Raw genomic sequence first — 20,777 nt, 5'->3', positions numbered from 1 at the left:
GGGTTTCTATGACGATTGACTCCCATTTGGAAACCCCCTCAAGTGGCACCTAGAGGAAGCCACTTCACCCTCTGCTCCTGGCTTTAGCCTTTATCTCAGCCTACAAGGTGCATTGCTCCTGGGCTGAATGGCTTGAATTGCCCTGTCTGAATTTACTGTGAAATTAAAAGGATCATTTCAGTTAGTTCAGTTCTTCAGCATGCTAAAAATGCTAATGGCACAATAAAGTTGATTTGAGAGAGGCATTACTTTAAAGTTCTTTTTGTAATTCTCGATGCAGAATTAAAAAAACAAAAAACAAATTATACATTAAAGAGCAGTATAAACAGATCCGGAATAACATTATGGCCACTGACAACACTGATCATCTCTTCATCATGGCACCTGTTAGTGAGTGCGATATATCAGGAAGCACAGGAACGTTTTTTGTTTTGTTTTTTTTAAACAATGTTCTGCTGGGAAACATCTGGTCCTGCCATGTGGATATTACTCTTCACACATACCACCTACACAAGCGTTACTGTCAACCTTGTAGATACCACAGCATGGCTTCAAGGGTCTAGTGGAGTCCATGCCTTGACGGGTTGGGGATGTTTTGAGAACAAAAGGGGGACCAACCCAATAGTAGAGTGTAGATTACTAGGATGTGACATGAGGACATGAACACTAACTGAAAGGTTGCACTAAACTCTCTGGTTTTCTGCCTGAACAGTCTCACACTGAGGTAATTTCTTTTTACGACTGCAGCACTTCACATTATCGATGAAAGCAAAAAAAAAAAAAAAAAAAAAATGGACCGTATCCCAGCATGTTCATGGATCTTCATGTGGGTGGAGTCTGTGTTCATTCCTCTCAGCTATGTGCTGCACGTAGAGTCTTAATTGTGTCGTCTCTCCCTCATTAACTCCATGGAGCGTTATCAGTGGTAAGCTGCTCCACTTGCCTTTGGTGAGGGTCCAACTTCCCACGACTGCTTTTAAAGGAGTGGAGGCCACAGACCTGTTTCTTTAAAAATGTTTTTATTTCGTAAATAGAACAGCATCTTCAGCTATAAGACAGGTTTACAGACAGGAGAGGACAGACAAACAGCATCAGATAACAGAAGAAATTATGTAGTAATGCTCAGGTGCAGCACGACTTACTGATGAGGAGGGAACAAACATGAAGTCAAACTGAGTGCTGACATGCATCCCCGCATCTTTCTGATGGGCTCCGAGTGACAGGCTGCACGACACTGGCAGATGACATTTCAATCTGAACTCCCTCTATTTATGATCAGGGGTTTTGTAACTTCATGCAAGTCTGCAAACTTTTATTTTGAAAGAGCACCTTGGCACTGAAGTCATCAGCCTCCAGCTCTGATCTTACTTTTCTACTTAAACAAGTGGTTTGATCTTTAGTACCAATTTCCACTCATGCCTCAGTGGATGGACATAACCAGTATTCCTGACAGCATTTGTTCTCATTTGGACGTGAAGATCACGGGGGCTTGAGGCGTGATGAAATATTAAGTCACCACTCTGAGTTATGTGACTGAGTAATCATCTGCTTCTACAAAACCCCTCCAGGCCTTGTATCTGAGTTCAGATACAAGGCCTCCGGATGACGTCAGTGCTGCAGCGCTTTATAGGATCTGGTCCGTGTTTTCACACAAGCTCTTTTCACGGCTGTTTGGAACCTGGGGCACAGAAAACAGCCGTGAAGAGATCACTTTGGTGCCACTTAGTAGTGGATTACATTAATTAAAAATATTTCCAGCCGTCACGGCTGTGGTGGAGTGTGGAGAATAAATTTCGAGCTGTTATTACTTTTGTTTCAGTCTAACAGAGACAGTTATGTAATCAACTCTGCTACTTTGAAAAGGGAGGCTGTTTTGGAGCCACGTAACCACCACCTCCAACATGTGACACCATTATTTTGGACACTACTGGTGTCCACATTGAGCACAAGGGGGCATCAGAACTGCACTGACACTGCAGGTGATTTGGGCTTTGTGTCACTTGCCTTCCCTCCTCCTGCCATCTGCTCCAAAATATCATGCAGAAACTCTGCAGTGTGCAGTGCTGATGCCCCCAAACACAGAGCTCAGTGGTCACTCTGCTATCTGGGTCGATGTGGTGTTGGGAGGTGGGGGTCAGTGATGACATCACCTGACCTTTTAGCAGACTCATATCGTGACAATGATGATTATTGCTTCACACGAGTGTACGGGTTCAACCTGAACAAAAACGAATGTCGCAACGTCACCCACGCGGCTACCTCAGCTCGCTGTGATGTGGGCTGTTTCCCCAGCATTAAAGGACATTTTCATGTCTATTTTAAAACATCAGTCATGTGCTAGTGTGTGTAGCAAACAATGTTTCAAGTTGTGATGTGCACTGGCTCTTACAAGATCTCACACAGAGGGAATGTTTTGACATGAGATCAACTGAATGCGTGTTACAGGAGGAGGGTCGTGGAGCTGGAAAGCCGTGGAGGGTCAGGGAAAAGATGCCGCTGTGCGAGCCTCCAAGTGTTTTTAAAGCCATCTTCTAGTTTAAAAAAAAGGAAACTAAAATAAATCAGCGTATTTTAGTCCCTTTTTAAAAAGGTATTAAAGGGATGATGGTGGATCAAACATCCACACTGAGTTCAAAAAGCAGCCAGACAAAGGAGTCCCAGTAAAACACTGCAGAGGCATGGATATCCTGGCTTAAAGTGGTTCCTACAGCTCCCATAATGCAACTTGCTTGCATCTTGCTCTGCTGGTTACATCCTGGTCTTTCCAGCTCCACGCTCAGAGATCATGACTAAGACTTTCTGTTAAATCAAGATCAAGTTTAACACGACACGCACACACGGTGGAATAACACAACTGTGTTCACAGAAACTTTGTAATCTCTTGAATACTTCTATAAAACTGCATTAAGTTATAGTTTCCTTTATCCACTGTGAGCCCAGCGGTGCATCAAGGTAGATATTTTATTAGCAGATATGAGGTCAACTCGTCAACTGTGTAAAATGTGGAGCAACAGTGTGATAGTGATCTTAGTGAAACATCCTTTTTGGCCCTGTTAAGTATTTAATATCACACCAACATCCTGCTTGCACATACGCTGATATGAGTAAAAGTGGTAGCGCCGGGTGGCCGCTGAGATCATTCAAATACATACAAACAGCTATGATGGACCGTACCTCCTTCAACCAACAGAGAAAAAACAAAACACACACACACCTCCAACAGCAGGTGGAGACAAACACACATGGGGGGGGGGGGTGGTAATAAAATAACAATGTAACAGCAAAAAATGTGATTCAAATGGTTTCAGATGTGAACGGTGACAATGACTTTTCCCAATGAAAAAAAAAAATAAAATAAAAAGAAAGAAACCCAACAAAATAATTTTGATATGTGATTTGTGCAAATGCTCTGCTTTTCCTTTCCCCTCTAAACTTTAACACATTCTGCTGTCTTGGGTCGACGTGCATCAGCCACGGTTTGGAAAAGCATCTCACCGTTACAGCCTCACCGGAAAAAGCATAAATAAAATAATGGTGTCAAATCGGACGTATTTTTAGGCAGCTGACATGGATGATTCTGCCAGACCCTCGTGGGCTTTAATGCTGAGATGCTTCTGGTCGCCGGGCTGGGTGACAAAAGGCATTCGAGGAGAACAAATTTAACAACAAGCTCCCACAAGCGTCCATCTGCAGTACCTCCAGTAATCTGACCTCTTCAAAAACGTATGGCTTTTTAAAACATTGGGCCTCTTTCACAGTGGTGCACTGGGAGGGGTGGGGGGGGGGACAAAGAGGCCAGAACAGACGACAAAAGCAGCATGAACAACAACAAGTCTCCTTTAACAATATAAGCTTCTGTACAATCAGGCACAAAAAATAAACACTTTTCCTTTTAAACTCCAGTCGGAATCCTTTTTGGTCTTTGGTACCGTGGTAGAGATGAGGCTTCATGTTCTGGATGCTGCAGGGCTGTGGTGGGAGGTCTGAATGAAGAGTTTTTGTAGCAGTTTATGGAAGCAACAGGATGTTTTGCTACGTATATGATCCTGGCTTGCTGTCGACTTGACAAATCCTCTGGATGCTCACTTTGACACTCGCAGCAAAAAGTGTACTCAGTCAGAAATCGCTGTTTTGACAATGCAAGGGCTCCAGAGGAGTTCACGTGACTAAAAACTGATTTTATGGAGGGTGTTTTCCAGTTTGATGGACTTGCAGATCCGCTGCTAGCAGTAGCAGCAGGAATCCAGGCATTTTACAGCTCAGACACAGACCGGATCTTCGAGCGTAAACGTAGCTGCACGGATGGCTCGCACCACATGTTCCATTTCCTTCATAGTTTTTGCTCCCATCTGACATTCCTCTCAGCATAGACTCAAACGAGTTCTTTGGATCCTTATCCCATTTGTAGCAGTGCTGCATCCTGCTGGGAATTAACCGAGTTTAAAATGAAATTGTTTCGAAAATGGTGGCTGAGGTTGCGGGGGGTGTGATTATGACTCATAATGGAGCGGTGGCTCTCCCCCCGGCCCCCTGTGCTACAGTCAGCGGCCCCGGGAGTCAGCAGTGGGTGGCCTCGATGGGCGACAGCGTCAGGATGCTGCGATCGTTGGAGTACAAGTTCTCCGTGTCGCTCCAAGACCTGAAAACAGGCAGCAGGGTGAGTGACGGTTAGGAGGCTGGCCTAAGTGGGTTTCTGTGTGTGTGTGTAAGAGTGGGGCTGAGCTATCACTAGCTTACACTGCTGTCCACAGGTTGGTGATTACAATCTACACAACCAGGCTGGAAGAAGCAGAGAAGAGTGAGTGAGTGATGAGTGAGGTTAGTAATGGTGTGATGGTGTTAGTGAGTATCACAAGTCTCTCCTCAGTAACTCGCACTAATCTTTATCAGCATCGGCCCACAATTTAAAAGTCCTGCACTCAGTGACTGAACCAAAGAAGGCACAACTGTTTACCAAAGCTGTACGGTGGCCCCGAGAGGTCAAACACATTGCAAGAAAACACCAACAAAACACAATGGAAATAGAGAAAACGCTGCAAAAGCTCATCCCTTTGGCAAAAACAAACCCCACACACCCTAACAAAGCAAAACAGAAGTGTTCTTGGGAGACAAACATGTATCTACAGCATCTATTTTGTCCCTCATAGGAATCCTCTGCTTCTTTTAAGCGTGTCTCGGTGTGTCGCGTGTTTTGGTTTCTGTCACTTCCACAGCTGTTCCCCAAAACACTTCTGTGTTTTTTGAGATTTTCTTTCCTACTTCCATTGTATTTTGTTCCACTTCGTTTGCATTTTGTGTGCTTTGCAGTGTTTTTCTAGTTGCTGGTGTTTCTGACCTGTTGGGGTCCCTAATAATGGGACGTTTTCATGAATCTTTTTGTGGCCGTAGCTTTTTACACTATGAAGAGGCAGGGCTCATGAAAAACAAGGTGATGTCACCCATTACCTGTGCCATTTAGAGCGATATTTACTTTAGGATGTTTGTGGTGGGAGCAAACGGCCAATCAGGTACACCTCAGTGTTTGCACTCTTATTGGAGTATTTGCCAATCATCATATCGTGGCTCTCCCATCGAGATTCCAGTGCTGGGAATTGGGGTGATCACTCACAAAGAATAACACCCATGTGGACACGTATCATCAGTCAGTTTTAAAGATGGCACTATCCTGGCTGGAACTGAATTAGATACCAGAATAAAATGCAAAGCTTGACACTCAGCATTACAACTAGGGTTCTTCATACAGGTTCATACAGTAGATGTGCTTCTTCTAACAATTGCCTCCAGAAAAGTGTTTAAGACAGGTTTAGCTGTTTTCTCCACCTGTGTTTTCCCTTTGAGGAGCTGGGGAGAGACTTGAGCTACGCAACTCATGAGTAGAATCATAAAGAGAAATAAAATTAAGATGAACAAGCATCAGAAACATTCTTTCATCATTTATCAGCTTCAAAATAATCATCAGCATCTGATATCCTGCCTATTAAATATACAACAGCAGGGTTGATTTGCTATTCTTTAGTACTGAACACAAAACACATACAGTGCATAACGTTATATGACATGACTGAGTTACAGCCAATTCCCTATTATTAGCTTGGTGAGCTGAGACTCCTTTGGAAATATCTAACAAACAAATCTTCCATACAGTCTCATCCATTTGGTTTATGTGGGACCAGAAAAACATGAACACAGCAAACACTGTTTGAAACGCCTTTAAAAGTCACAACACACCGGCCTCTAATGTGCTGACTCACATCAAAGCTGAACCAGAGTTCACGATCAGAGCTTCCGCCTCAAAGCTCGAGCGAGGAGTAACAGAGAGACCACAGCTCAGCATCCACTGACGTCAAACAGCACCTCCAAGCCTGGCTACTACATCTAAACCTCACATGACAGAACGAGTGACGTCTGAAACGTGTGGACAGCTTTTACAAAAATCAACTGTTTTGTGTTGTCCAACTTCAGAGTTGCTGCATCTCTCACCTAACACCCCCCCAAAAGATGTCAGTAGGTCTACTCAAAGTATATCTCTCAACCTTTAGTCTAACACCAACATGAAGACAACTGTTTTAATACCTGCTAAACAGAAGAAAAGAAACTACAGGGGCACCCAGGGACTTTAAATAGACTCATGACTCAAATGGTTTGACTGGGGGCGCTCTCACATGCTGTCACATGCTCAGCTGTCTACTCAGAGGCGGGGGGTGGGGGGGTTATAGTGAAGCATCTCAGTACTAAAAACCATCGTTGCTCCCTGGGTTACGATGAACTATGTTAACACCTAAAACTGTTTTTTTGGGGGGGTTATAAGACGGTGGCAGCGTGAACCCAAGAAGAGGAAAAGAACAAGCAGATTTCTGACAAGACGGCTCACAGGGGACGGTAACAGTACATGAATAATTAATCTGGAAGGTCGAACAACATTATGCAGATTTCAGACACGGAAGGACAAAGACGCACACAGTGTGTGTGTGTGTGTGTGTGTGTGTGTGTGTGTGTGTGTAGGCACAGATAGATACATACATGATTATATTGTTTACAAAAATACCAAAGGCAACAGCAGTCCCCATGCAACAAGACACACTCTGGGCATTCATGTTTTTGTTCCTGTAATTTAAACCTGTAGGGACGATAACTCCACCCAACTGGAACACCATGGGATTTAAAACGAGCACGCCTTCAATCATGGCCTCTTCTCAGAAGCACAATAAGGCTTCAGGATCCGATAGAAAAAGATTGGAGGAAGTAGCAGGGAGAAAAAAAAAAAACCCACCTCAAAACTGAGACCGAGACTACACATCCCAGCAGCCCCTCTGGTGTCCTAAGCATTCTTGTTCTGTTTTTGTTATAAAACCTGCAGTTTTCCCCTAAAACATTCAGAAAAAAATCCAAATCCACAAATCCAAAAACAAAAATTTCTGCTTTGTCACTAAAATATTTAACCTTGGCCAGCAACAGGCCAAGTACAGCAGCCAACTGTAACTGGGCTTCCAATAAATATGAGATAAATGCATCATGTATTATATAAGTAGTACATATGCTTGCTATATGTCCCTTCCAGTCATTAAGCATAGAATATAGGAATGGGTGGATATATTCCATTTCCTCTATGGCAGTATCCTAGCATTAAGGCCAAATATTAGCTGGGTCTCACTACCTGTTTAGGCGTTCTTTGCAGTTTCCTGCTTTTTGCCATCACACCCAAAAGGTGAAGAAGAGCGAGAAGAGGAACGCCTAGGGGAGGGAGGAAAATAAACTTGCAGAATCAGCTACGCGTTTGTTACTCCACTTTGTTTTTTTGTATTTACAGAATGAAGCACAGCTAGGCAAAGCATTTTCTAGATGTTCATTATTTATTCTTTGGCGAGAACAAACTGGCAGCCATGTCCTTACTTGGAAGAATACGACTGATTGGTTCGTGCCAAGGTCAGAAAACAAAAATCAATCATTCCCACAGGAAGAAATTCATCTAAATTGAATCATGCATTTAGTGGCAATTTCTCCCTGAAGCAAAGGGGCTTCAGCAAAATGACCCTGACATCAGATCTGCTAAAACATTTCATGGTAGATAACCCCCCCCACAGCTGAGGGAATAATGAAGGGTATAAATATTAAAGCACGGGACCCAATTTATCATCTCACCAGCTGAAGCAAAGTCTAACGTGATCATCTGATGCCAAACCAGAGGTTATTGATTGAAAGATGTAACTGCAGCCAGGAACAATGTCTCTACTATGAGAATGTTCAAAAAGATTAAAAACAACTTCTTCAGATAAGACTGTGTCATTTATTAGTCCCCATGCGGGCTACGGGGAGACCCCTGAATCCCTTATTTGCCCTGCATGCTGTCATGACCTTTACACACACACACACACACACACACACACACACACACACACACAGTTATAAACAAACAAATACACACGTTCACACCATCTAACTCAGTGCGATCAATACTGAGGGTCCCAAGCTGTTTAAGCAAGTAATGACTGCTCAGCAGAGAGGGCTGATCAGTCGATAAATCGATGACCCCACAGAGTCGCCGGGGTTCGGGTGAAAAGACACAACAGAAGTGAAACTGCAGATTGGGCAGACCGATAAACTGAAGTTGTTCAAGCTGCAACCCCCCCCCCCCCCCCCCCCAAAAAAAATTAAAAAATCAAAAAAAAAAATCAAACTGTTTCTGTTTCATCATCCTTTTGTCACAAAGTGGACTTGCAGCTTTGAAAAAATCTGCATAATCAAATGCTCATTTTCTGCTGTAAACTGGAATATTTCATTTTCTCTCTGCAGCAAAGACCTCGCATTGCAGTTACTGTTCAATCTCATTGCTTCGGCTTCCCACTTAAATGTTTTTGACAGCTCATCAGTCCCAGAAATGTGTAAATCCACATTATTATTTGGAAAAGTTAACCATTGTCTGGTCTCACCTCATGTGGAGTAGCTTTCCAATGAAAAATAGGGCCTATTAGTGTATACGAGGCTAACAAACCGACTCTAATGCAGTGCTTGGGTTATCTGTTAAACCGCATTGCAAAATTCCTTGAAACCTTAGTTATTCCTTGGTTATTAATCAGACACACTGCCATGTGATTTTTGGAGAATATTTTGGAAAGGGTGACAGACAAGACAAACAGATCATAGCATGTTGTTAGGACACAGACACATGGGTTAACATACAGACAGACAAACCCTTAAATATGGGTTACACAAGACAGACCCGCTGGACACCGGTATATCGTGGGCACAGAGCGCTGAAAAGACCTTAATAAATAATACTGTAACCCAGATTCTCCCTGTTAGACTGCCAAACATTCACACCTGCATGCTTTGTAAGACAGCACAGCCATCAGAATCGCCCTGTGGTTTTGGTTCTATGGAGTACTGATGCATTTCTGTGGATATGACATTAAGCACACCCTTCTGTCTGGTTAATCAGAATGTTCAGACTCCAGACTCCCAACACGGACTTTGATGGAAATGAGAAACTCATAGTAGTGCAGTCCATGATGGCTTGATCCACATATGTTCAGCCTCTAACTCCTTCTTTTGGCTGCTGTCCCAAAGTCCTGCTAAGATTCAGCCTAAAACCAGCCTCTAGGAACACCTGGAGCCCAGCTTCCCCACCACTAAGTTCAAAGTACTATAAATCTGAACAAGACTTACAGTTGACCTGCAGTCACATTATGGGCTACAACGGTCGGGACTGAAGCCCAGATTTCTGACACCAAGAGGTGCCGAGGGTTCGTCATTCAAAATCACGCTTTCTCGATGTCGTAGTCTTCCCCACCTGTTGTTGCGGCTGGATGTGTGGCAATTGTTGGCGCTGGCCTTGCAGCGTCCAGTCATTTGCTCCAGGAGGCGGGCCAGGCGGGTACAGCCGCTCTGCCCCTGTTGGTAGCAGCACAGGGATTCCATGCAGCTGAGGTTCTGCACCTGGGAGGCTGGTAGAGACTGGAGGGAAGGCAAAAAGTAGAAGAAGCACAGAAACAGAGGGAGAGAACGTGAATAAAACAAAAATGAAAAGGTGGCACAGAATGAAATCACAGAAAATTAAGGAGAGAAAACAAGATTTGAGTGGAGAAAGAAGAAAACAAAGAAAAATCAAAACCAAAACAATTCAGGATGACTGGTATGAAAAGAGTGACTGGAGGATGATGTTTTGCATGCTGTCACAGCAACAGTGATGTACAAGGGAAAACATTCAAAACATGCTACATCAGGGATTGAAATGTGGTAAATAAATACTTAAAAACAAAACAAAATCCTATGAGAAAAAACATCTTTTTGTAGTTAAACTTAAAAATGATCTGCTGTATATTTTTTGGGCAACATTAAACCAGATCAAGTGTCTTCGGCCTCGTGCCAAAACCAAATATCAATTGCTAAATAGATAAAGTTCCTGCAGCGGTTCTATTCTAGGTTCCTGATAGTAGCTGGGCATTACACAAGATAGGCTGTGTAGCATCTGCAGCAAATGAAGACCACCCAAAGCTATTCTTTTCCTCCTTGTGCACCTCAGCAGAGGATTTTTGTTCACAGAGCAGAAGCTGTGGCATTAGACTACGACTACAAAACGAACCTTCAAGGAAAGATGACTTTTTGTTCCAGAGCCTCGAAAACTCAACGCAGGTCTTTCTGCTAGGCTGTCACATCTGTGATGGATCACTTAGCATCAATATAAACATTTAACATAAACTAACCATAAGCCCATTTTTCTCTACTTCTGTATGCTCAGGCTGGCTCTTTATTAAGCTGACTTTTTTTGCAAGACTACATGTTTTGGGATTATTTCAAAAAAACAAACAAACTTTTTTTAAAACTAGATTTCTTAGTGAGCCAGTGGTGCACTCATAGATAAAGCTAAATGAAATTAGAAACCCGTCTGCTGACCTAAGGAAGCACCTGACAGTAGGTGATGCAGTAGAGACAACGAGGAAAAAGTGACAGTGGTGTAGAGTTACACTTATTCAGCTGGCATTGTGTTCCCTACTACTACCTCTCAAGTGTAGGTCCCATTTATTACTGTGTATTACATGAACATAATTCATAAATCTACTATGCTAGTAGTATTGAGGAAAAAGGTTTTGATTGTTTTGAAGGTCCAGTAACACACAGGTACAGTTTGATACTGTGTCATAGTACAGAATCAGAAAGTTGAGATATCGCCAAAGTTGGCTTTTGTACAAAACGGTTTCTAAACTCGATCATTTCATGATGTCCCGTATAATGTGGTAATGCTGACAGTCATTTGTGTCTGGGTAAGTGACCCGTGGATTCCAGTGTGCTTTCACTTATGGATGTTGTGCTTTTCTGCAGCTGAAACTGGAGACATGCTAGGCATGAATCCAAACTTCTGCTTCCTCGCTGGAGACAGCAAAACAAAGACAGGTCACGGTGAATATGAATTACTCTGACACTGTCAGGTGCTCCAAGGTTATACACTATAAATGTCTGGTTTTTAGACTCAGGTTCTATTGTACAGCGTTTTCTCTATTGAAAAAAAGAAAAGAAAAGCTGGGGCTGTTGAAAACAGGAAAAGAAGCACAACCACAGCTGTAGCTATGAACATTACGCACCTTATTCTACTGATTATCTGTTGGAGAAATATCCTTTCTAAGTAGACAGCACCATATGAGTCTGTCTTTAGATTAACTAACAATAATGATTTTGCTTACTCAAACAAATAAACCCCTGCATCAACCTGTGGAGAACCAATGAGTCATCACAGAGCCTGTAAATACAAAGAGCCAAATTCAGCACTGCATTGTTTTCAACCAACTCTTGGGTTTTATTATTTATTTTTTAACCTCTAAAAAAAGAGGCAGTCACATAATTCAGAGATTAAAACAAGACCAAACTGTAAGATTAATAATTCTCATGTACACCTTTTGAAAAATGAATGCTAGAGCTGAAGGCTTTGCCATTAAAATAGCCAAGGCCTCAGTGACAGCTGTATGGTTGACGTCATCCTCTGGCTGACTTACCACAATATTAATTACAGCTTTCAACTAAGTTCTTGCTTTCTGTCCTGTTACTGAGCACAGCATTTTGCTGCTTTAAAGAGAAACAAGAAAGTGCACGTCGATCTGCGTAACGGAATAATCTTGGTTTCTAGCACTCACAAAAATAACTCACAGAAACAAAAACTATTAAATTATGGAACTAATGGGAAAAAAAGATATTTTAAGTCATAATTGAAAAGGAATTAAAGGTGATGTAAAACCCTTACAAGCAAGCAAAGATATATCACTGCGTATGAGATGAAAACATGGCAAAGACAACACAGTCAGCATGCCAACAGCATTCTCTCTGTGTCTAAACTCTGAACCCATACCTGATCAGAAACCAGTGAGGGGTGAATTGAGACCGGGTTGGGAAAAGGATGAGTAAAAAAAATCATGGTTGGGTAAGGGGAGGACAGGGTCAGTCACATCTGGGCAGGGAAGGACGGTGTTATTCACTGACAGGTAAGGGAAGGATGAAGTTAATCGTGACTGGCTGGGAAAGCATGGGGTCACTCATATACAGCGTGGGACAGACACAAAGACAAACAGGAATCTTATTTGAGTAACGAGTTAAAAGGCTGTGTGGGAGCAGCTGTGACAAACAGTTATGGGTTAATGATCAAGGGCTGCAGGTTGTGCAACTGAGTGCAGCTATGAAAGGGTGCACAGGGTTGGTTGGTCCTCAGGTGAAGACAATGCCCAGGCAGTGATTGTACAAGGAGGGGGGCAGATGGAAGTGAAGTACATGTACGGTACTACCTAAGGGAGCATGAGTCTGGGCCTGGGGCAGCAGGGGGAGGATAAGCAGCTAGCAGGTGCCAATTGTCCTCCCCTGGGCTCCGCTGGGCTTTAACAGGGTCATATTCTGGGCCGACTGAACCCTCACCCTCTTCCATCTGAAGGACACAAGATGCTTACAGTGAGCCCCACTAGCTAGTTACACAGTCAACCTTGCGGACGGTTGGCTGAACACTAAAAAAAGCAAACCAGGTGCACTGCAAAACACATCCTTCTTAGCAGTTTCATCTCATGTTCAATCTTTAGGTGTTTATTGAAACAAAACGATTTGGATGATTGGATCAAATAATTGCTACCTTTCATTAATTGTGCAATTTTTCTAAATGTATCAAATATTTGTACTTATTTTGATTTACCTGATTTACATGCAGATCAGCTTTTGTCTCGTACAGCTGGAAAACAATTTGAGGTAAAGTGGATATGTTTTCCAGTGCTGCTTATTTACTAACTGGAGGATTCATTAGTCAGCAAGCAAGCGATCATTCGGTCAAGAGCCAGTCCAGGCTGCACTATAGGGGGCCAGTTAATTGGGGGAATTTCTGACCTTCACTCTACAGTGTACTCGAATACATTACTTCATACAGAGAGGCCAAATCAACGCAGCTCCTTCTTAAAGCCCTTCACAAGTGACCTTCTCGACAAAGAAGAGCTGACAAGTCCAGCTGCTTCCTGCTTTTTTGCTCAAAGTCCCCTGCTGCACATTTAAATCACAATTTAATTAGGACTGCGAGATAATCAGAAATCACTAGTTGAGAATAAGTGAAATAAGTCTTTAGGAAACTGTAAAGGGCTTTGATGAGGGCACTAGTGGAGGGCTTCATTTCCTACAAAAGTTAAAGACAACTAAACACAGTGGCTAGACGGCCAGTGGGCTCAAAAACGGCTGTGAAACTAGGCAACAAATGAGCAGAAAGAAGCTTAATTCATATGACAAGCGTCTTGAGGGAAACAGAGATAGAAGCACATCTATTAGAATCCAAAGCAATTAACCTGCTGTTGAATCTATCAGAGCTGCAGAGTAGGCAAACAACAGTAAACCCTAGAGAGCCCTCTGGGTTCTTTTACGATTACGTCCATCTAATCTAATTAAGAAAAAAAAAGGAAACTGAATAGTTCCGGAATTATCTCAGCAGAGCTGAACATACTGCATTATGCAGCACATTAACATGAATATACCATTAAGATTTTGAACGCAGAAATTCAACAAATCGCTCAAAATGAGTGAATCTGTTTTGCATAATGTGCTCTGTACCCTCACCTGTGCTCTCCAAATCAATAGCTGGTTTCTGCTCATTTAGTTTCTGAGATGAGACCAGCTTTATCTACATACAAGCAGCCGGAAATACATTCAGATGGTAGTTTATTAGGTACGCCTAGCTAAAACTTGTAACGAGAGAGGCAATAAACCCTACTGTCATAGATGGCACATTTAGTTGCTGTTGCAACAGTTTCAGAAAACTGATTCAACTTTACTGTAACTTACAGGCTGTTTGTCAGTGAGGACAAAAAGCAACTCGCAACCCAATCTATCTGCCCCACTAACTACAGTCTGCAGATTCAGTTTACTTTGATAGTGTATAAACCAGCAACTAAGTGTGCTATAAACTAGCATGAACAGTAAATCCAGCCCACTGTTTTTATAAGTGACATTTCCTCCCACCTACCTTGGAACCATACAAATTAGCACGCTATAAAAACATGCAGAAGCAATAAAAATTCAATGATCCTTGCTCATAACAAAAGTAATAATAGCAAAACTAAATATGACCTCTGTGTCAACCAAAGATTTGCTCACCTTGGACAGTTAAAAAGAATAAAAAACTCCCCATTTGCTCATGTTCACTCATTAAGAGAGAACCACCCTAAATTTGGCTCTTTGGCCTTTGTGTTATCAAAGAGAGCTTAGGCTATTGGTAGCATTTTCCTTACAGGTTTTTATCCTGACATCAACTACGAAAGAGCAAGATCTTCAATTCAATCAATGAAAAATACGTGAGACAACACAGGGTTTCATTCATAGCAACATGCTGCTGTACAAAACAGTCCAAACCAGTTCAAGAGTCTGTCATGCAGCTGTGGGAGTGGCAGTCTTGCCCTGAGGATCTGCCTAAAACCATGCAGGTGGATAACGCTGAGCTAAGGAGGGCGTTTCCGTGTCCTAGATTGAGTTGTTTTAGTTGGGCATCAAGATAGGTGACCATGCCATATAGATAAAAGTAGTGGATTGATGGGCTGCACCATGCATCTGATTCATGTGTCACTTTAACATGTGAGGGGCATTCCAGATTTTGCTCATGTGACAAGACCACTTGCTGATGGTCAAGAGGTAGGTTTGACCAGCTACAGCGATACAGAATGACGATCAGAGCTGCCTCCCCAACACATTTCCCCTTACGTTATGAGCGCTGAGGGAAAGAGTCAAGAGTCTATGAGCCCTCACAGGTGATTCGGCATTCATTCATTCTCTCCCCCATTCATTTATCCATTTGTACATGCAGCCGGTGGTGGGGTAATGACAGCAGCATGCTGTGACAGGCAGGAGTGGAAAGCGGTCTCAGAACACATTCTCTACATCAGTCTCTCACTGAAAATGCAACACATGCAGCGGCTGAAGTGCTTGAACCCGATTCTTCGACATGATCTCCAACCATACATTTATATATTCTCTACATCCCAGTCACAGAGAATGCTGATTGGCTTGTCCAGGGCATGCAGTTACAGGCATGAAACAAAGGCTCCTACTCTAAAACTGACAGTACACAACACTGCAGTTGTGGTACAGCCAGTGTTAGAAAAATGACCAAATAAAGTTGAGACCTGGGAAAAAGAACATTTGAGTTTTGTATGAATGATCTTACACAGGAGTGCTTATTCCATAAAGCAATACTTCTACTTTCTACGGACTTTTTGCAGTGTGCTGTGTACAGGATTTTAACTACTACATATTTTTTTTTGGGCCAAACAGAATTAATATGAAGAGAGGTGCACAGCATGCTTTGATGTCACTGTCAGGCCACGCCACATAATCAAAGAACAGCTCCCTAAAAAGGGTAAGAATTGATACGTTTTCAATTACAAAAGCAGGGCAGCAACTCAGTGTTAATAGCTGACAAATCATAGAAATATAGATTTATAAATACAGATGGATCACAATACAAGTACACACACAGTACAAGAATATTGCATTTGAATAAGGCACTCCTTATAATATTTTGAATTTTGTTTTGGGTGTATTTTAAGTCCACGGCTGAATCACTCAATTCCTCTACCTAATTTTGCCCAGCTGGCTCTTGGCTCTGGACAAAGGCTGCAGAGCGATGAAGTCATCACCTATCGCCACACGGTTGGAATACATCTACACCAGGAGAGTGCAGACAGAGGATAGGATGAAGACACACAGAGAGGTTAAAAATCAAAGTCTCTCTCTCTCTCTCACACAGACACACACACTACCACAAACCCAGTCGCAGAATCGCACACACAGACAAAACAGGACAAAGGTTAGAGCAGAAAATACAAACTCCATGTCGGACTGGACAAATTTCAAAGGAGAAGGGTCTAAACTAAAACATAAGCAATCTCCAGCAGGACAAATCAATACAGCAACAGTGTGGGTCCTCTGAAAGGTGACCATGCACAGTGTGGAGCTGGTCTGCGTGTCTGTGATCAAAGGAGACTCATGCAATGTGTGTATAAACACCAAGTCCTTCTTGTGCTGCCAAGTTGGTTACTTGTGACCACATAGGCTCATTTAAACAACACGATGGGCAGAACCTTTTCTCCTCCCTGCCTCTGTCACATTTTAACTTCCAGTGGCATTTTAGTTTATTTCTTCCCTCCAGGCTCTTTTCAAATAGCAGGAAATATAATTTCCCTTTTTGTGAAACAAGTAGGAATATGTATTAAATCTAATGCTTGACACACAAGTTTAACTACTGGAAAGCATTCGGCCCTTTTGCCAGTTTTTTTCATTCTGAGCCTGTAGGAAACCCCAAACCCACAGAAACTTTTTTTAGACTTGTTTACATAGATCTGGTAATAAACTAACAATATCTGACTTATTATCAAAGTCTGTTAACTACTTAAGAATACTGTCATCTTTCATTGGCTTTCACCCTTTTTAAAACAATTTCAATGCAAGTGAAAACAGAGAAGTGGGTGAAGTGTTCTCAGTAACTACAGTAGAGTCCAAACAGCAAGTAGAACAAAAGAGCACTTAGGCAGCTGCTGTGAACCACAGAAACTACAGAGTTAGGCCAGCACTGGCTCACAGGCAACAACCTATAACTGTCTTACCATCACACATTCATACTTTCCACTTTTTTTTTTCTTTTTTATAATACTGTTCTTGCACCTCCTCCCCTCATTACCTGACTCTTCTGAGTGCTGGTGGGCTGCAGGTGTCTGTACAAGACCTTCTTCAACACATCAGGAAAGAGGCAAGTTATGACGATGATGATAATGGCGAACCAGGCGGACCCGCTGGACAGCAGCTGCACAAAGACGAAGTACATGTCCTGGGTGTGCAGGAATGGCCTGAGGGGGCAAGGGGAGAGGAAACAATGTCTATTTTATGCTTAGAAAACATCAACAAGCCAGTTTGTCCAAAAGCAACAGTAACATTTGATTAGCCTTAAAAAAAGAAGAAAAAAAAGAATCATACAAAACAAAACAGCAACAGAGATGGGCAGCCAGCCTCGACTCTGCCCTGTTCACCATAAATTCAGGTTTTACTGGCAGTTGGAAGTCATGCTCTTAGAGTAATTTTATTATTTCCTGACACCAGAGTTTAATGACTGGTGCAGATGTCAGACTACAAATATCCATTATGGTCCAATATTATCAGCATGGCTCCTGCAAGTCTGTGAGTTCACTGGCCTGTGTAACGTGGTCGAGACTGATCTGTTCAACTCAGCAGACTACCAGCAAAAAACCAAACAAAAACAAAGCAGTCGTGTGAGGTATAGTTTGACATCAGGGCTGGGCAATAAAACACTAAAATAGTTATTGTGAAGTAATTTTTCCCTCAATAGAAATATGAGACAATGCTCAATATAAAGCCGATAGAACTCACTACATCCACGTTTTGACAGACAACACGAGAGGCCAATGACAGTGAGAATAGCACCCCGTCGAACCAATCATGGGGACGGACATGGTTGGAACACTGAGATCAGTGTAGGAGGAGCCGCTGGCAGCAGCACATGTGCTAATGTTTGTGCTACTGCAGCGTTAGGGTTGTAACAAAAACTCGAGAGACAGCGTTACTGAACATCACACCCATAAAAGGACGAGCTTATTATTTAAAAGAAGAGTCTGAGGACTTTGGTAAAGCCTGATAAAGAAGCAGAGTAACATACATTGCAAAATGAGTCGAAAGCATGTTTCCACATAAATGCCACATAAGCACCTGAAGCAAGGACATCCTTACACCATGCACAGCTAACCGTTTACCTGCACAATGCAATACCTTACTGTAATCTGTATGATGCAAGTAAGCACAGTTGAAAATGTTGATTGAAGCTGCTGGTTCAACTAGTTGTAAACATTTCTCTCAGACAGCACTGTCCCAGCACTGTAGAGAGATCTGCAAAGCTATCTCACTTCACTACCCGATCAGATTTGTGGTCAAATACAATGCATTTCAATGAGCCAGTCCTGTACTTCTTGTGCTTTCTCAAACCGTTTTTATTTATATTTTAGAAAAACTTGACAGTTAAGCCTACAACAGACTGGCGACCTATGCGTGGTGAACCCCATCTCTCGCCCTATGGCAGCTAGAATAGCTCCCAGTCCCACCCCCGCAACCCTGAATTGGATAAGTGAAAGGATGGACGGATGGATAGATTGTTGTCTTGAAGCATTAGCACACCACAATTGTGTGAATATATCACTTTAGTTTATGTTCTCTTTTTTATATTTGAAAGATTCCTGAATTTTTACTGATGATATATACAGAAAGCTTTGTTTATTTTTGGTGTTGTTCCCCCCAAAAACTGTTTGAATCTATATAAATCATCTTATTGGTCAGAATTAAGATTTTAGATGACTGTAAACACACAGATTTACAGATCTGTATATTGTTCTATTTTTCTGTGTATTGTACATTTGTCATGCTCAGCTTCTAACAGAAAATAATATTTAAATGTTTAATATATATATGAGAAAAAGTGGTAAGACCTTTTTTTGTTCATGTTGCCCAGACCTATTTGACATAAACATACAGCACACAGGAAGTAACTGAGTTTAAAAGCATCACTTTCCAGAAGCAAAAAGAACTTGCCAAGAAGGTGTTCTTACCAGATGATGCCTCCATAGAAGAGAGAGAAGATGAAATAGAAGGCAATTGAGCCCCATGTCACAAAATGGTTCATCCACGTCCAAAAATGAGTCTCTAATGCAAGCTGACGTTACACACATACAGGAGGGGGAGGAAAAGAAAGATGGGTGTAAAACATGGATCCAGGGACAGGCAGTGCATCAATAAACTACAGCAATCTTCCTCCGTGCTATAAAGAGAGACCTTGAGGTGACAACTGATAAATTATCTTCTCCAATTAATGGCCACTGACATCATCCTCATCACAACAACTTTCAACATATTTCATTAACGGGACTTTGACAATACAAATGTCTCCTTTTGAAACTGCATGTGTTTCTCAGCTTTCTGCTATGCAAACAGCAGCCATCATCCTGAGAGGGCATTACATGAGAAAAGACTCAAACACTCAAAAATAAATTGCTGATGTACTTCAGTGTCAGCTTGTCAACTTATTATAAATTCCTACATGTAAGCAAAACTCCAGCTAAGCTGAAGATGTGTCACTGGATACTTCTTTCCCAGCCCTTGTTTACACTCACTGAATAACTTGGCTTCCTGCTGCTTTGTTCTCAGCAGGTGGCATACATACAAATCTGACTGGGAGAGTGCCTGCTATAATATGAACCCACCACTCATTACTCTGAAAGCTTCAAATGTAACCATGAGTGTCGTAAACATTACAAAATGTTCCAAACACAACTGCTTCTTTAGAAAGAGTACAGTGGTTTGTTGACAGGGTATAATATTTGATATCATTTACCTTTAACGTGACAGTGATGACCATGACAGTAAAGACCAGTGTTCCAAATGTCCAGTTCCCAAACATCTACAAAAACAGACATACAGTACTTCAGTTAATAATAATAAACAGCATTACAATGTAGTTTGGCACTTCCTGAAAATGATTTCATGAGGAGAGGGAAACAGAAGCTTTGCATAAATGTACAGACTGTGTTCGCATCTGTATAAGGGACGTCGTTACCCTACTGCTCTTGTTCCCTTGGATCACTGACAAGCTTTAGTCTACACATGTGGTGCAAAGAGAGACAAGTTCACTATGACTGTAGCCTTGGTTAACAAGTTGTTTTGGCATCACGGTGCCCAAAATAAGACCTTGGCCTCCAACTGTGTGAGTACCATCAGTAGCTCCACTGTTCTACTTATAGGTTGAGAGCTGTGGGAGACATTGTTTTGTTGCCAGCCAATTCAGGACCCTGCTGGAGTCTGAACATTGAGGGCTAATAGTGACACACAGGGGAGTAAACACCATTTCTGGACCTGTGATAGGAATACAGTTCAAGTTTGTGCTCGTTACTTTCAGAATTATGATTTAAACTAAAATCTTTTACAAACTCTGCCCCCTAACTGATATCTACTCTTTAACCCTTGAAAGCCTACTAGGTAAAACTCTTCAAACTCTTTTCTGAGCAGTGATTTCTGTCATATTTCAGATCTACTTATAGAAAAATCTGACTAGATGTTAGTGACGATGGTTTCTGCCTATGCAGCTACGCTTTGAAAAAGGCAGAAATTCTATTCTATTCTAATGGTCATCAAACTCAAAATATAATATATTGTAAAATACTGTATATACTCAAAAATCGCCATTAAGGGTACAGGAGAGGTAGGAAATTATTAAACCAAGCCATGTA

General features: G+C 42.0%; 1 protein-coding gene across 4 annotated transcripts in view; it reads right to left on the bottom strand.

Moving 5' to 3' along the window:
- Positions 1 to 1,008: 1,008 nt before the first annotated feature.
- The window catches only part of atp11b (ATPase phospholipid transporting 11B), a 51,322-nt gene continuing 31,553 nt past the window's right edge, over positions 1,009 to 20,777 (bottom strand). For 2 of the 4 annotated variants that reach the window (XR_010091419.1, XR_010091420.1), the window contains 6 exons: positions 19,886 to 19,951; positions 19,104 to 19,207; positions 17,174 to 17,339; positions 12,765 to 12,901; positions 9,788 to 9,951; positions 1,009 to 4,639 (listed from right to left, as the gene is read on the bottom strand). Coding sequence is in view for 1 of the 4 variants with exons in the window: in XM_063460855.1 (XP_063316925.1) it covers positions 4,558 to 4,639; positions 9,788 to 9,951; positions 17,174 to 17,339; positions 19,104 to 19,207; positions 19,886 to 19,951 (582 nt within the window). In the remaining 3 variants the exon portion in view is untranslated. Of the gene's footprint in view, positions 4,640 to 9,787; positions 9,952 to 12,764; positions 12,902 to 16,072; positions 16,159 to 17,173; positions 17,340 to 19,103; positions 19,208 to 19,885; positions 19,952 to 20,777 lie in introns of all 4 variants that reach the window. The other 2 variants (XR_010091421.1, XM_063460855.1) reach the window with 2 other exon arrangements.

Source organism: Pelmatolapia mariae, linkage group LG17, assembly GCF_036321145.2.
Source record: "Pelmatolapia mariae isolate MD_Pm_ZW linkage group LG17, Pm_UMD_F_2, whole genome shotgun sequence".
Classification (NCBI taxonomy): domain Eukaryota; kingdom Metazoa; phylum Chordata; class Actinopteri; order Cichliformes; family Cichlidae; genus Pelmatolapia; species Pelmatolapia mariae.
Note: the sequence above shows the minus strand (reverse complement) of the source record. Positions and strands in the feature narration are given on the sequence as shown.